Source organism: Phyllopteryx taeniolatus, chromosome 1 (genome assembly GCF_024500385.1).
Source record: "Phyllopteryx taeniolatus isolate TA_2022b chromosome 1, UOR_Ptae_1.2, whole genome shotgun sequence".
Lineage (NCBI taxonomy): Eukaryota > Metazoa > Chordata > Actinopteri > Syngnathiformes > Syngnathidae > Phyllopteryx > Phyllopteryx taeniolatus.
Window position 1 is genome coordinate 36551381 of NC_084502.1, and position 17735 is coordinate 36569115.

A 17735-nucleotide genomic window follows, 5' to 3' on the forward strand; every position below is an offset into this window, starting at 1 on the left:
TGAACAGCTCAGGCAGGGTGGGAATGTCTTCTAACTGTATCACATGTGTGATCGGCTCCAAGGAGAGTCCAGACGCAGAAAGAAAGGGTTGTCTTGAGAAAAAGCAGGGCTCAAAGTCCAAATTGGTGGACGAGCAAGAAATAAATTGTTCAACCAAGCAAGTCGTTCAGTCACAGCCTGCAGCTCATTGCCAGCCAAATGCTTCTCGGCCAGACTCACAGTCACTTCCGTACTCTAAGGAGGCCCAATTTCAGTACTCATCCCAAGCTTTCCTGCGACCCAAGCCTTTCCCAAGATCGAAAGCCAGGCAAATGCTGACTGCCCAGCACATTCAAACTCTGCCCGATGCATCGCAGAGGAATGCGCTGTCTTGCAACATCCCCCGTAGACGCTTTCCCAACACTGTCACACCAGTGCAGAGCCTCACAGCAGATTGTAGGACCAACCACCCTTGGCATCATGCGACAGTACCCAAATATGGTACTGTGCGTGGCTCTGCGTTCATACCAGTCGCAAACAGTGATGGGAATCAAAGACTCTCACTCAGTGATGACAGCAGCACCTGTGACAGCTTCGGCAGCCTGCGCAGCTTTGACTCCCTCCCAGTGTTGCCTCGAAGTTCTGTCCTTGACAACCGCAAGAGGGCGGTAGGCACTCTTCAACGAGAGATGAATGCCCTCTTTGCCCAGAAAATGGAGGAATTGCATCATAAATCCCCCCTGTTCTTCGCTGGTAAGATGTTTATGAAGCATACTGTGCAGCTGGATGCTGTTTAGTCACCCTATGTACTGTAGACGATCATGTTTAGTTTTGCTCAGGTAGACCCCATACCGTCCTAGAACATTTATATTTGATATTAATCCTTCTAAATGCACTCCTAGTAAGTGCAAACCTCAGCACCCTTTGTCCAAAATACTTCATTTTTAGATCCTCTTAGTTTCCTTTTAACAATGAGCTGATTTAAATGCTTTCCCCAAAAGTGACTAAATCCCTATTCTTTCCACAAATATTTGATTCAAATTGTGTTTCTCTTTGCCCAAATTATGCAATATGCCTAACAGAAAACACAAATGGTAAGTTTTGAATTCAGTATCAATAGAAGTAATCTTAGTGAAACCATTAAAAAACGATTAAAGTGCTGCTTTTAGCATTCAATCACCGTATTTTTAATGAAGAACATTGAGGCTAAGATTTTTTTTCTGTATTTTTGGGTTTGACATGCTTTTGGGGGTATATTTTTGCACGCAACTATGTATTTTCAGTATTGAATAATTGTTAATTATATTTCCATGTTATGGAGATCAATCCATTACCTCTGTTAATCGTTTTTTTTCTCTGGAAGCTTTTCCCTAGCCTCCATCACCTTCTCTTTCCAGTTTTTGCTGAACTCCTTTTTCCTGTTTTTCCCTTTGCACGCTCTCTCTGTTCCTAGTGCAGAATTGAGGGGATGACCAGAGCCAGGTAAACCTGCTGAATGCACACAACCTCAAATACTGAATATACTATTTTTTGTATCTTCGCCCAGAATTCTCTCCATCTTACCCGCCTTTTTTTCCTGCCCACCATTCATTTTAAAGTGTTTTTGTAGGTGCTTTTATCTCTCAGGGTTGCTTGGAGTTCGAAATTAATCATTGAAAATATATATTTTCTCATACTGTTGCACAACACAAAATCACATCAGTGGAAAAAAATAAAAAAAATAATTTTGGCCTTAAAACCAGATAAAATGCAGTTGTGTGACAAAATAGATGGGATGGAAATAAACTAGTGACAACACTAAAGTTAGGTTAAAATGACAGCTTTCTCAGTTATTTGGAGACCTAGAAAGAAAAACAAAAAAAGCAACAATGCCTTCTGTAAACATTGCTTGTGATATGTTTTATGATGTTATTGCAACCTGTGATAACGTCATTGCCCATCCAACCCATTGTATGTCATGTGAATCTAGTTCTTAAAATATAGAGTTAGTTGACGATTTGTTTTTGTGTTATCTACTTTGCAACATGCATATCATTATTCAGAGTTGAGTGTAGTGACTGTGTTTTTGCACAGTAATTATTTTTCTTATGTATTGTACATAAGAAAAATAATTACCCAAAGCACACAGCCGGAACAACAAACGAGCTAATCAGGGGAAAAAGAGCAAAGTTTGTGTAGTTTCAAACCCTAGAGAGGATGTGTTTTACTTGCAAGAGAGGAGACTAAAGGGATTACCGCCCCAAAACAACAACAACAACAACAACTGAAAGAGGCTGCAGTGAAATCCTGGCAAGGCATCACAAAAAAAAGAGTGTAGAAGTCCGGTAATGTCAGGAGGTCACAGGCTTGATGCAGTTATTCCAAACATTTTGCAATAAAATATTGTGTTATTCACTTGAATCTATTTATTTTATTTATTTATGTTCCAGTATTTTTTCACTTAACTGTGTGGCGTTTTGTTACAAATAATATTAATATTTAAAGTTGTTTATCCAATGCCAATTGACCTCACTGTTCCAATACTTTTGGAGGGAAGTTTATCCAGCATATTAGACAAATACTGTATTTATCCAATGTACTATCTGCACTGGTATTGCACTTGATCACTTAAGTACATATAAATGCAAAGAATATTCAAATAATGAAGTTTATAATTGTTCTTTTTTTTCCCACAGTCTGTTCCACAGTGCAGAGCCCAACTTCTCCACTTCCATTTCCTCCACTAAATGTTGGGAATACTGAGAAGACACATTTCATCTGCTCTGCCACCATTCCTGAGGACAGCTTTTCTTCACAGCATTCCTCATCATTGCTGCGGTCATCTTCCACTTCAATGAATGCAGAATCCCATGGGACACTTAATTCAAATCGATTTCCCAGCATTCGTAGTACAGTGAATATAGAAAACCAAAAACTCAAAACACTTACTCGAACAATGTCTCTCCCAGTGACGACACCTGCTGAACAAAGTATCCAGATGGAGTGCACCCAAGGTCCCCAAACAGTCACAAGTACTCTGTTGTCCTTGGAGCACACCAAAAGCCAGAGGGAAAACCTTCAAGCTCTGACAGACAAGGCAAACAATGTTGCAGTGGTGAAATCTGAGCCCAAATTAGAATCTTCTGCTGCAGCAGTACCTGCTGAAACTCCTGCAGGTGCATCTAAACCAGCCCAGGCTGGCAGAGCAATCAGCAATCCGTCATCATGCACACCAGTAAGAAGAACAAAAAGCGAGGGCCATGTTCCCACGAGGGCCCAATCGATAGTACCAGAAGTATGCACAGATGCTACTATAAACGACCGTCTTTGGAGCAAGCTGGAGACTGATAGCCATCGAGACAGCATGTCCTCGTCCTCCAGCATCTCTTCTAGTGACACTGTCATTGACTCATCCCTAACCAACCTGGCCAGGAAGAGTCTTGCCAAAACAAGCCTCCGTTGCGAGCCCTACTGTGGCACTTGCCACCATTCAGCACTCATCTCCTTTGATGGCCCGCATGTCAACAGAAGCAAGTCGAACCCTAATCTTCCGCAGAGTGAGGATTCCAAAGATGGGTTCACGGCCCCCCATCTGCAGCACCGCCTTGTATCTCCAGTTGACCTGACTAACAGACTTACTCGAAGAAGGCATACCTGGAGCCGGCTCTTCATGGAAGGGCTCAAGCAGTCATCATCCAGGACTTCATCAGCCGCTCCAACCTCAACGCCCGTGTCCCTCTCCAAAAGCCTTGGTGATCTCACATCGGATGATATTTCCTGTAACTTCAACAGCAAGTACCGCAGCATCAGTCGGAGCGTCATCATTGGATCAAACAGCGACCATCTTCGAAAGGGCAGACTGGCAAAAGCCCGACCAGACAGTGACCTGACAGAGCAGCTCCGGAAGCTGACTGATGTGGAGCCCCTTAAGGCGAGTGATTTTGCCACTGAAAACAGACCTAGTGAATATCAAGAAGAATCTGTTGATGAGCCACAATCAATTCGGAGGTCATCTTCCAGGAGCCAAAGCAGGGTGCGTTACATTGCAAATCGGGCTAAGAAGGCCCTTGAAAGGCAAAGGCTCCAGAGCTTGACTCAAGTCAATAAAAGCTTTGACCATACTGATAACATCAATAGAAGCACTGCTTGCCCCATTGAGGAGAGGGGAAATCCTGAAGGGGCATGTTGCATCTCAAGGAGTCCCTGTGCCAGCCCAAACACAGTCGGTCTGGCCCCGTTGTTCGACTCCCCTTTTTCAAGACAGTTCCCTACCTCCCCAGAGACTGAAAACAGTGAAGTACTTTTCAAGCTTCGACTTTAGTAACTGGGTACCTTGAAATCAACATGCCGTTTCACACACTTTCTCAAAAGGTTTCAAGAAGAGTTCTTTTATATATTTTACTTCAGAAAAGGTAGCATAGCCCAAGAAAATATCTGAGAAATCTGGGTTCAGAGACATTGTCCGAACATATGGAAGTACATTTCTCAAAGCAACGAATAAGAGAGCCCGGCCAATCAGCACCAAATGATGAATATATTGTATTTAGTGAAAATGGTATGTTAGGAGGAAAAACATCCAGTAGCAATCTGTAGAGGCCATCTCTTCCAATCTTTAAACCCAGAAATGTATAATCTGAACTTTAGAAACACAATGGTAAGATTCTTATCCGCATTCTTATTTGTAGCCCATCCATCAAGCAATATTGTAAGAGCAATGGCATTGCTATCGTGAAACATTATGTGCAGTTTTACGCTAAACGATGAGCTAATGTCTTAACTGCTGAGCAAATGAACTATGTTCATATATTTACAGCGCAAGATACAAGTTTCTATTTATACAATAGTTTGTGTAGTGCTTTGATGTAATGCGACCAAGCTGCCAATTTTCTGCTAATGATTTTGATCTGTAGCATGTCACAGCACTGAGAGAATGACTCCTTTTTAGCCTCTTTTAATTGACTGCATGTGTTGTGTGCACTCTTTTATCCCATGCCTGAGCTTTATTTTACCAAGATTTTTTGTATTAAGATGTTTAATGTCCCAAACATTTTGTAGGACACTTTATTGGTGTTCCCAAGAGAATCACATTGTAATTTGTTCTGCGTAGTCCATGCTACTAAAACAAAGCACGTTTATTTGTTGGCCTGCTACACTGTTTGTACTGACATGCCCGTTATTTGTGCAAACATTTTGGGAACCATCTTTAAATCCAACAATGTGTGATTAAATTAATAAATTCCAAGTTTAAGGTTTCATTCTTTTTTTCACGTCCTCCCAATGAATGACTAACTCTGAAGAATGGTAAAATGGCAATCCAGAATTTATTGCAACCTCTGAGGTTCAACTCATTCTGATCCGGGATACTGGTTGACACCCAATTTGTTTGAATTTAGAATCTACTTTTCCCAGTTTGGGAATTCTCAAAGCTGTACTTGAATTCATTGCAGTGTGTTATAGGTAATAGTTGAACATTCTAACCTGTCAAGTGTAAAAATAAGTTTGTCGCAGCTTAATTTAATGATGAACAACAGACACGGCGATTGCTTCATCCAAGAATTTCCATTGTCTAGTCCCTTTTTTAATGGATGTTGAGTTTTTGTTGGCCTATCATATTGTACTGAGCAGCCAGGAGCGGTTCTCGCTTTTCCAATTGTCCAGTTCCATTCACTCTAAAGGTACCCTCTGCTAAACACACTTGTGGTGTTACAGAGCTGAAGTGTCACGAGATTTGGCAGTTAAAACACGTGCGATTTGTGTCTTAAGAGGAACATTTTGGTTGAATTGTGCGACTTCTAGGGCATTCCACTTGAGAGATTTCACTGTAATTGAGTCTTACACAAACTGACGTGGAAGGATTTGACCTTGGAATTTGGTGAGTGTGCTTTCTGCTCTAATTATCAACTCTGCTGTGGTGTGTTTACCAGCAGTCACCTTTAGCAAAAAAAAAAACATCAGACCCCCTGCAGAAGAGATGTTTTTTTTTAAAGACGGGGTCGCACAATGGATGTCAACCTGAACCACTAAACTGTCAACAACTGCCTCGTGGTTACTAAATTACTCAAAGTTAATTTGTTAGACGCTCTCAGTTGAAAATCTTGTGAAAGTGCAGATAAAGAGAGACGGAGCAATACGTTTAGGAATCAGTTTAAAGACTGCTCTTTGACAAGACCTCTGAATCGCTTTTGTAATGACTGTGATTGCAATCTGCATTGCACCACAAAAACAATTTAAACCTAAGTTGAACCTTCAATCTTCACATCCAGAAAGGCATGGAGCCACTTCATGCTTTCTCACGACAGTGATTCTTCAAAGCCTTGTCTATTGTCACTTTGTGCTTTCCAAAGCTGACGGCCTCCTCTGGCTCGCTGTCACATTCTGCTGGGCCTCTTGTTCAGCTCTGAGAGACTTTGTGAAGCGCAACATGCTTGTTTTAGCGCTGTAGACTCTATTCCAGACAGAAAAGAAATACAAAAGACAGCTTCATTAGGATTCCAAACAATCCCGGACACTCTTTTAAGGATGTATTTATCTAGACAGCTTGGCGTGGCTTTTTCTCTCAATTGAAGCCTCCTTCACTGTTTTGCACTTCACAACTAAGAGAATGTTTTGTCTCAAAAAGTGAATGCAACTCCTCCTCCATGATGAAGTCACTACTTATTTTTAAAGCTCCATCAACTAGTTTGACTATGCCAAAACCCACAGCAAAAACAAGACCGCTTTTATAGGGCATGTTTCCAAAAAATAAACACTTTTTGTCATATTTGTTAAAACAATCATTATGAGTTGATAAATATGATCTGTGAAAAATCTTGCGACTCTAATTTGATATACAAGAAACCACGGCACCCGAGGAAAAACAACCAACCATAGAAAGAAGGCGTTACCTACGGAATGCCAATCATTTGTCATGCACTCACAGGCACACATCGTGGGCACTCCCCCGCGGCCTCGCAAAATGAAGCTTCAATAACATTAAGGGCTCTATTTTTATGGCTAATGCAAAACCAGTGCTAGGCTTGGCGTAACTCTGCAAGTTGGCAGGTTAGAGCGGGTGTTTGTAAGTTTGTAGATGAGCGCTAATAAATAAAAGAGTGGTGTTTGCGCCCTGTGGGCATGAACACAGCCGACTCCCAAGAGTCTTCTTTCATTCCTTTTAAATGTGGTGCACCGAAACTCTCTACATAGCGAAGTGAACACAACCAAACCTTTCTAAGGAAGAAAGTGTTTGGCTCGTCCTGAAGGTCGAAGCGCGCAATGTACGTTTATAAGCAAACAAACAGCCCTCCACAGGCAGATGGTGTAAAGTTGGCTGGGGAGATCACAGATCTGCGCCATGAAGATGCACACTTAGTATAGTATAGACCAACTTTAACTCACCAAATTGTCACATGCCCCGGGCGGATGTCAAAGAACACACCCTCATTATGTTGTGACACCCAGCTTGGTGCACACGTGTCTGCCAAATTGGCAAACGCACAGCCAGCCTTGCGCCTGCACGAAATTGGGATAGTTTTTGCACTCACACGGATCTGTGCAGTGCATGAAAATAGAGCCCTTAGTGTAATAGTTATGAATTAGGTGCTTTTTAGGGGTTAGAGCGTCAGCAGGAGGCTGCAGGGGTTTGCCTGTGATAAGTGTGCCCAAGAGTGCGCGACAAATGATTAGCACTTCATAAGTCATGCCTTCTATCTCGGATTGTTTTCTTTTTTCCCTTGGTCATGGTACTTTCTTGTATCTCAAATTAAAGGCACAAGATGGGGCTAGAGATGGCAGTTTTTTTCACAGACCAGCCCCCAAACAGTTGACACTATTAAAATCACTTGTTAGTATTCAAGTATTCATAAGGGAACAGAAGGATGATTCCACATTTATTTTTAAATAGTGCTTGAAAAAAAATGCACCCCTTTCCAAATAATTTTCCATACTAGACACTGACATCTGTCTTGAGACTTTGTTCAGCCTCTGTATCAACAAGTTCTACGTTTCCCCCATTTTGGCCCTCCCTCTGTCCTCCCACATTTAAACTCGCCCACTACCGTCTGCTGTACACAACACTTAACCACTTGCAACATTTGTTGACAAATTCTTCGACTTCTTGTTGGTGTCTTTTTTTATAATCCACACTTCAGAGGTTGCATAGGTGAGTACAAAATTTATTACCCAACAAATGTTTTCTTTTTTTTTTTCTTTCAGACAGCCATGTGAACAGTCATGTTGAAATAAATGCACATGTGATTTTCAGGCTATTGGCAGTATGAAAGGTTGCATAGCTTTTGTCTTCAGTGTGGCAGCCCTTAGTAGATGGGCATTTGCTGCAGGTAAGAATCCTACTCATCAATGCTGTGTGTATGTGAAAACAAAATAAATAAGCCGGTGCAAATGAGCAAACAATATTGCTGACTATTAGATTGTTTCCTTTAATGGAATGATACATTTAATAATGCAAAAAATAAATACATAAATAATAATTCAAGCATTAGTTTCAAGAATTGTGTTTGTATTCTTTTTTCTCCTTGTTTGGAGAAAATGTTTTGTCAATATCCACTCACCAGCCTATTCATGAGATACCCCTAGATTAAAAAAATATAAAAGAAAATTACATTAGATTCGGCTGTGTATACCAGGGCAACAGCTGTCATTATAGTACAGTGCAGTTCTACTTGATTCTATATCAACACTAATCAACATTGTTAAATAAATACTGTACCTCTCTGACAGTGTCACGTTGTCAACCACAACTGCATTATTGTCTTTGACAAGGCAGAATTTAAGATTCAGGTCAGGTTTACCAAAGGTGAATGTGAAAAACAACTCAAAAGAAATGCACCTACCTCTACTTTCAAAAACAAAACTGGGATATTGGGTTTTTGGGTGAATTTCAGGTTGAACATAAAAAAAAATGCACTAGAACTTTTATAGGTGAACTAAATGTGACCCTCTCTAAACTTTTAAATGCACATATCCAATTGTTCAGTCTCTCAGTACTTTTTGAAAACCTTGTTCTGTAACAAGGAGCTGAACGGCAGAATTTTCAACAGATATTTGATTCATGAACGAACCAATATATTTCCAAAGATATCCACTTCTATGCCTCTCTGCAACTCTTCCAGTCTTTGCCTCTGTGTTCCAAACTGTTGATGGTCTCATGACGTCTAAATATGACCAGCACGATGTACTGTTCAAGTACTAAATTCTATTTGAACCAGGACATGTATTTGTCCATTCATGAATCAAACACCAGTTTTGAAATTTGCTGTTCAGACAACAGCAAGTTATGCAAACACTCCTGAAACATTGAACAGTTGGACATATTAATTCAAAGGTTTAGAGAAAGTCAAATTAAGTTCACCTGTAAAGGTCATACAGGTTTTTCGGTTCCTTGTGAAATATCTCCCGATAGCCGAATATCCCTAACTTTTTGTGAGTGGTATCTACAGTCGGTTAAAAACTGCCTGCCTCTAGTTAACGATCACAGACATTGAGTTCTGCCTGACCTTTCGAAAAAAGGTTCTCCCTCCCAACCAGTTTTCTTTAGTGATTCTTCCCCCCAGCTGACCCTGGCAGACTGTAAGGGTCCTTTCAAAGCACAATTCAATTGGGCATCATCCCATTTCTCACCAGTGGAGGGGCTCGCGTCGTGCTGTGGTCTAGAAAGCACTGTGATAAATCAATTAACCAACACTCTGCGGGAAGGCAGGCGATGAACTGACAGTCATCTCCGCTGATCGTAGGTCTTTCCATCCCCTCTGGAGGAGGCTGACTGCGTGTCATGAGCCTCGTATGAACAGACTGCGACAACTTTTGTTTTTGTGTGAAATTATGACGAACATGCACCCCTGGCACCTCCTGAATCCCCACTGCCCTTCTCTGATGTAAGGTCCTGCAGCCATGCTGGGAACACCACTGGTCACATTTCAGACAGATGCCGTGGTGCCTTGGGTATTGGGGAGAGGATTTCTTGCCCCGCTCTTGTTTACATGCTGAAAGGAAGAGTTAAAAAAGGATCTTTCCAGAGGGTCCCCTCACTTTGATTCCCAGATTGTCCTATTCCATGCATTATTGTACACTAGGTCTCTATTGTCCTTTGATGGCTCCTGAGCTTATTTACTGCTGCAGCGAGAGAAAAGCCAAGGGGACACAAAGCAGCAATAGAATCCGTCAGGCTTTCTGAAGCTGATCCAACATAAGCTTGGAGACATCAAACTAAAGTGTATTTGAGCTTGCTTGGTAACTGACTTGTTCATGAAAGAAATGCTCTTTGTCCCCCCCCCACTCACATTCTAGGCACCAAGGAGTTATCCATCACCACTATAAAGGTATTCATTTTTCCTCCCTCAGAGTAAAATCCTAACTTCTTTTTCTGCAGTGTTCCAAGTCTCCAATTTTTGTTCTTTTACCTCTACTTTGAGCTTTACTTTCGACAGCTATAATACATTACACAATTAACAAGCTCCTGAGTGCATTTTGTGGAGGTTTTGTTCATCATCTATTGTCATCTCATCCACAATCCCGATTCAAATTCAATAATTTGTGCTTCTCAGCAAGACCCGTACACAATGACCAAAGGCTCTGGAGGAGAGCTGGAGGGCTACTGCATCGACCTGATCGCTGAGCTCAGCCAAATGCTCGGCTTCAGATACAAAGTGCAACTGGTGAAGGACAACCGCTATGGAGTCATGGATTCCAGTGGCAACTGGAATGGAATGATTGGTGAACTCATCAGAGGGGTAAGTCACCAGCAGTGGAGAGTCAAACCATGCGTCGTACAATCTATAGACAAACATACCGGGACACCTGGCGGAGTGAAAATCGTGCAAAATATGGACTTTCCACTAGACTTGGGGGAATGTCTGCTCATTCATCCAGAAGAGCATTTGTGAGGCCAAAAGTCACTGTAAACCAAGTCGTAAGCCAAGTCAACACCAACCTCCGTTAGCGCTACCTAAACATTTCAATGGGGTTGAGGTCAAGGCTCACACCACACTAATCCAGCCTTGCCTTTCAGATGATTTCCCCCCCCCATATTTTGTATGTACCTGCTGAAGTGTTCATAACAATAGAGCTGGTTGAGCAATTCAGAATCTAAATTAACACTTTGTCCTACAATACCATCCATTAGGAAGCTGACCTGGCTGTGGCACCACTGACCCTCACCGCCGTCAGAGAGCAATATGTTGACATGACCACCCCCTTCATGCAAACAGGAATTGGTTTCATTCTGCACAAAGACGTGGCCTGTGACGAGAGCTCATTCAGCCTCCTTGCACCCTTCTCCACTGAAATGTGGGTGGGCATCCTCATTGCGTTCCTGCTCACCGGTATTTGCATATTCCTTGTAGCCAGGTATGTTCAACATTTTTGTTAGATGCATTTTGTTCACTGCCGTACACTCATTGTACATCCTGGCATAGATCAGAACTAATGTAGTTTGTGTTATACTGTAGATTCTGTTTGGCTGTAGTGGTACATTCGCCTGACTTCGGTGCTGGCAGCATGGGTTTAGTTCCCCCTCAATGATGGGGTCAATGTGAGTGTGAATGGTTGACTGTCTCTTTAGGCAACCTGCGAAGGACTGTCAACCAGTCCAGAGGGCAGTCCGCATTTCGCCCTAAGTCAGCTGGGATAGGCTCCAACTCTCCACTATGCTGAACAGGATAAGCAGTATAGAAAATGGATGGGAAGTGTGCACACTTAAATACAATGGAAATCCAGTTTCACGAATTCCAGGGTGCTGGTCGTACCTGATTTGTAATATTATGTAATAGAAGACACATAACGTAACAAGAAGCATGCTTTTGGAATGTGCAAGGAAGCTGGAATACCCAGAGAAAACTCACACAAGCATCGTAACAACATGCACGCTCCAAACAAGAAGGCCAGAGCCAAGATTCCAACTCAGAAGCTGAGAACTGTCAGGCACTAGTGTAAGCACTTACTTATTATTACCATATTTCTTCTTGCATTTATTCAAATTTAAAGAATGTTAAATAAATGGTACTTGCTCATGGGTTGATCAAAGATCATCCATGTTCCTGGTCTCTGAAACACAACAACAAGTGTGTTGTTACGGAGGCACACGCATTTGTGAGTCATCGGTGGCAGAAGTGTTGCAAAACTCACGCGTAAGAATACGTCCAATCTAGAGGCCCAATATATACAGATCACACGTTGTACACATTTGTAACTCTAGTTACGCATTTGTTACTCCAATTACAGATGCGTGACTCTGTGACTCTAGTTTTGTATTTGCGACTCTGGTTAGAGATACCGATTTAAAAAAAATATATATATATATATATATATTATTTCTATTTTTTTATATCCATATTTCTGGATTGAAATACATATTTGCAAATGGATTTGCTACAATAATGGCCCCATACTAACCACTAATTCATTATTCCCCATTCTTCAGATCCATTTATATCAATAAGTGAACAGTGGTTGATTTAAATTGACATTCATGTCAACTTTTGCAATTTTGAAATAGTTTAGAACTTCTGCCTCACATTCCTGAGGTTAGGGGTTCATATCTCAGCTCCACCACCCGCGTGTGTGTGTGTGTGTGTGTGTGTGGGCTTGCGTATTTTGTCTGCGGGTAATCCTGTTTTTTCCCACATTCCAAAAAACATGCATGTTAGGTTTATTGAAAACTCTAAATTGTCCCCTTTTTGGTTGAAAGTTTTGGTTAAATCCCGAATCGTACAACCACATGGCATTCAGAGGTTCCACTCCGCATGACAAATTTCAAAATCATACAGTATTTCATCCTAGTATGTCACAGATGTATTTTTAATTCTGGAATTTGTAATGTAAAAAAAAAATATATATATATATATATATATATATATATATATATATATATATATATACATATACACACACATATCCATTCCGGTACACTTGTTCATGTTTATAAACAATTTAGAAAAGTAATGAAAATAGAAATAGTGTAATCTATTCTCAGACAAATTTATGTTATTATTTTTTTTGTTTTGATGCCTCCAATTTTACGCCAATATTTACATTGTTGTATTGTATTTAGACATACATGAGTGTTGTTGTTTTTATTGTGTTTTAGACTTTGAGACTTTTCATAGTCTTATTATCACTGCTTATATTGTCATTTTGTACTTTGTCCTCTTTGTACTGCTGCTGCAACACACATTTCGCTTTAAGGGACAATCACGAGATTCAGATTTTTCTGATTTTGATACATAGATTCATTCCAATTCTTTATTGTGTAAGGAAAGACCTTCATACTAAACACAAGTACAACTTTTCAGACTGACATGAATCTTGTTTTGTTTTTACAGGATCAGTCCCACTGAATGGGCAGAGCCTGACACAGAAGAGCACCAATTCACTTTACTGCACAGCTACTGGTACATCACCGGAGCGCTCACCCTGCAAGGTATCCCAGCAACCAGTTGAACTTAACTACATAAACTCCACACTCTATTGAAAGAAATCTATTCATCGTTTTTGTCTAACATTCCAAGCATTCAGAAAATGAGAAGTTCTATTCACTGAAACTTCACTGCAAATTGCTTGCTTGCTCGTTTTTGTCTCCAGGCTGGATGATACAAAATGTTGTTCAGCAAGTTCAAAGCTACAGTTGTCTTAGTACATTTGTGCCCAATTGAAGGGTTGTGAGATCCAACATGCCTGAGACCGCACGATCGAAAAATCTACTTACTTACAGACAGTGGAACCTCGAAAGTCAAACACGGTCGGTTCCAGGATGCTGCTTGATCGCCAGTATATAATCCCATTTGGAATGGATTTTTCTTGTACAAATGTTGTTGAATGAATCCATTTCAGGGATTTTACCATCATGAAGCCTTCAATAATGAACTAATCAGGCAACATTCTTCACTGTCACGCAAGTGTAAAATGAAGTTTAATCCTACTGTAGTTCAAACAATTTGGAGGTTTTCCATGTATTCCATTCTTCATCTAATCTCTTCCCTCACTGGAACCTCCAGAGCCCCTAAAGGGACATGGGGAACAAGAAACCTGTGGTGGTGTCAAGACACACGCATACAAACAAGCATTTGCATGTTCTCCCTGGGCTTACGTAGGTTTTCCCTGTGTACTCCAGCTTCCTCTCACATCCCTAAAACATGCTTCTCAGGTTAATGAAATACTCTAAATGTGCCCTGGGATCTACTGGCAATCATCCATGTTGCAGCACCCACACTTCTTCCAATGGTGTCTGCCTTTACAAACATAATAATGCTCAATGTCATCAAGGCATTAATTCATCTACAATATTTATTATTGAGTGGTGCAGTCAGGATTCACTGGTTTACCATCTCATTCTCTGCTGTCTGTCTGTGTGCTCTTAGGTGCTGGTCCTCATCCCAAAGCTGTACCTGGAAAACTAGTCAGCGCTATCTGGTGGGTGTTTGCTATACTACTGCTCGCTTGCTACTTGGCCAACTTCAACTCCACGCTGCACTCAAACAACAAGCACATCTCGATCAAGACCTTTGAAGACCTCGTCAACCAGGACAAGATCGACTATGGCACAGTGGATGGTGGATCCACCATGCTTTTCTTTAAGGTGTTCAGTCTCGTGATAATGGGATCTTGAGGACACGCCGAAAGACTTGATGGGTGTTTTGTTTCTCCTTCTTTACTGTTCAAGAATTCAAAGAGTACCGTGTACAGGCGCATCCACCAGCACATGGAGCGTAAGAAAAGCTACGTGGCAGGCATGGAAGAAGGCGTCCGCCGTGCTCAGGAGGGAAACTTTGCCTTCATCGGTGAAGCGGTGTCCTTGGACTTGGCTGTGGCTCGCTACTGCAAACTGACCCGTTCCCAGGAAGTCATCGCCATGAGAGCATATGGTATCGCTGCACGTCAGGGTGAGTCCCAGCTTTAAGGCCTCACTAATTCACAGATTCAAAGGGCTCATACCCCTCCTCCAGGTTCCCCACTGGTTCAAAACCTCACCGTGGCCATTCTTCAGCTGAGCGAATCTGGCGAGCTGACTTATTTGCAGAACAAATGGTGGGCCAGCAGCTGCTTGGGAGACGACGCGGCCCGCACCTCAGAGACCCTCCAGCCTCATGACCTGCGGGGTCTCTTTCTCCTTCTCGGGCTTGGGCTGGGTGTGGGCCTCCTCCTCGCCCTGCTCGAGCTCGTATCCAAGGCTCGCAGTGGGGCCAAGGAACAGAAGGTATGAACGGAATCGTCTCATTCTGTACGTGGTGTGTTTCTTTCATTCTGGAATCAGTGGCATCAAATATAACCAGTTCATATTGTGCACCAGTTGGGAAGTATAGAAAATGGAAATGAAACCCTTTGGTCATGAAATCCTTCCTTATTACTCACCCTTTGATGATACATGTGGCAAGACCGTGGCGTTGTGTTATGAACCCACGTCCTCCCGCCATCGTCAGGACCATTACTGAAAACGGGACGATTTCCTCCATCACGAGTCCGAAATGCTAGAAATGCTTACTGTGTGGCGTGTACATCTCAGCAGGCTACCCACCACATGGCGAGTAAATGTTTGTACCATATTATTCATATTGTTTAGTCTTCATTTTTGTGGAGTTCTCCTTTATGTTACTCTGCTGTCTGCACGTACATGAACGATGCACACGTACACAGACATTCACACATATCGTAAACAGAGACACAGTATGTGCCAGACTGGCTAATGAACTTGCAGGAACATGTGGAGATTTTTAGCAGGAGGCGAGCGGCCACGGCGATGCCTGTCCCTCGTGGCCGTCCACAGCACTTCCACATAAGCCGCCGCCGACCGGCCGAAGAGGAACGAGGCGGCGGCAAACAAAGCAAATGCGCGTTCATTGATTACAAATAACTCCCTCAATCAAACTCTTGCGGGACGAGAGTCTGAACTAGGCATCGAAGGACACGACATCTAGCAGACGCCGTGATATGGACCAATCAGAGCCAAGGTTTCTACTTTTAAATAAGGAAAGATGAGCGATCCAATCAATGAGTGTGATCCCTCTGAGGCTGTATTTCTGTGGCTCAAGGACTGTGTCAGGAGCAAGAGCCAGACTTCATGGACTGTGTGAAAGTCAGTGGCGTCGTTAGGTGTACGTGCTTAAGCTCCCCCCATAAATGATTTTGTTTTTAAGAAATTGTATTTATTTTTTTTTACCCAAAATAATCTTGAATAACCGAGGATAAACCACAAATAAGCCTTTTGGGTTGGTTCCCCCTCAAAAAGGAAAAAAAAAAACATTGACTTTTTTTTAAAGAAATTGAAACAGTTGTGTTGTGAGCCAAAGTCATGTCGTTAGCCTCTATATTGATCAGTTATTAATTATATGTTAGCTGTTTGTGAAATTTTATATTTTGTAGAACCATATTATAGAAATATTATGTGTAAAATATATTTTTTTAAATTACATTTAAATTAATTAAATTTTAAATAAATTGGCCAGTAAAAAAATATGCTTGGGTGGTAGATGTAAAAATCCAGCACTCAACTTGGCCGGTGAATCAAAAAATTAATTTGGAGCGCTGCTACAAAGTGTGCACTATGGGACATACTCTCCCCTGCCCGTAAGTCAGAAAAGCCAGGTGGGGCACTCATTGCCAAAATTATTCATAAAATTAAGAAAAATCACAGTAGGATATATTAAAAACTGGCCTGTGTTTATTCCCCAAAAAATCAAAAACAATTAAATAACATTTTGCTATTTATTAATCATTTTTTGTAACTTTTACGCGGCAAAATTATTCCTCATTTGTAAGCCTCAACTGATTAAGGATAAATGCTCGCATAAAAATATCTCTTTAACTAGACAGGGAAAAAAGCTTTGACCAGGATGATGTATTTATAAAATATTGTTTGTTTTTATTTTCAACACGTTATGGTGAGAGCTACTTGAAATTTTCATATTTTTTTTCTTCAGGTTTTCACATCAAAATAAGATTTTGAATTGAATTAAATCAAATGTGAATGTGTCTAATTTGTAAAACATTAGATAACAATTTTTTATTGTCTCCCCTCTCTTTATTACTCTTGACAAACATCAGTAAACAGCTGCACAAGGCTATGAAATCATGGATTTCATTAACACAAAACATACATTTGTATGAAAAAGCAAGCGTTCTCAGCAGAGAGTACTGTTAACAAAGCAAAAATGTTGAACTGTTTTCCACCATTTTCATTGTTCTTCTCTGTTAACAGAAATCATGCTGCTCGGTGTTGACATCTGAGCTTAATCGACGCTTTGGCAGTGGAGGAGAGGTGGCAGAGCAAGACGCAACTGACAAAAGCAAAGCCTAGTGCAACCAAAACATAGACAAAAACTAACGGAGGGAGTTTTTTTCCGCAGTAGATGCAAACACACTTGTCTTTCTGTGTTTCCATAGTAACGCTGGGTGATGTTTCATATCGGTCCAGAAATCTGAGTGACCCTATAAAATACACCAGAAAGCAACTTTATGCTATCAAGACAAAAACAGTGGCACTGACATTTTAATTTGGAAAATTCTAATCACTTCTAATAATGCCTTTACAATGTATCTTGCTGGATTTATACAAATAAACATTACTCGCTTCAAAATCCTTTTTCTTTCAATGTGCACAGCCACACTTAAAATATGAATATCTGAGTAATGTTCTTTCTTTCTTTCTTTTTATTTTTATTTCATTTGTTATTGAGGGACAATGTACATTAATGAACATTTTAACAATTAAATATAAATGCAAAAAGGGTAATTTTCATAGGTAGGTCCCCTGCCAGAAGGAGCATGGTAATATTACATAAACAAACAAA

The 17735-nt window shown here is 41.1% G+C and overlaps 2 protein-coding genes across 2 annotated transcripts in view; both read left to right on the forward strand.

The window, feature by feature from the left end:
* Positions 1-5200, forward strand: part of plch2a (phospholipase C, eta 2a) — a 53189-nt gene extending 47989 nt beyond the window's left edge. The window contains exon 22 of the mRNA XM_061792657.1: positions 2655-5200. Within this exon, the coding sequence (XP_061648641.1) occupies positions 2655-4279 (1625 nt within the window). The 3' untranslated portion in view covers positions 4280-5200. The remainder of the gene's footprint in view (positions 1-2654) is intronic.
* Positions 5201-7958: 2758 nt separating this feature from the next.
* On the forward strand, positions 7959-17522 carry si:ch211-251b21.1 (uncharacterized protein LOC571720 homolog). The gene is made up of 10 exons (XM_061792643.1): positions 7959-8098; positions 8201-8276; positions 10243-10274; positions 10500-10685; positions 11078-11301; positions 13275-13372; positions 14310-14527; positions 14612-14831; positions 14895-15145; positions 17144-17522. Exons 2-10 carry the CDS (start codon positions 8213-8215, stop codon positions 17240-17242), a joined length of 1392 nt encoding a protein of 463 aa, XP_061648627.1. The 5' UTR covers positions 7959-8098; positions 8201-8212; the 3' UTR covers positions 17243-17522.
* The last annotated feature ends 213 nt before the right edge of the window (positions 17523-17735 follow it).

Coding starts and splice junctions, on each gene's coding strand:
- si:ch211-251b21.1 (XM_061792643.1), top strand. CDS start 8,213: ATGAAAGGTTGCATAGCTTTTGTCTTCAGTGTGGCAGCCCTTAGTAGA. Junction 14,832..14,894: donor TGGTATCGCTGCACGTCAGG/GTGAGTCCCAGC, acceptor CCCCTCCTCCAG/GTTCCCCACTGGTTCAAAAC. Junction 15,146..17,143: donor GTGGGGCCAAGGAACAGAAG/GTATGAACGGAA, acceptor CTCTGTTAACAG/AAATCATGCTGCTCGGTGTT.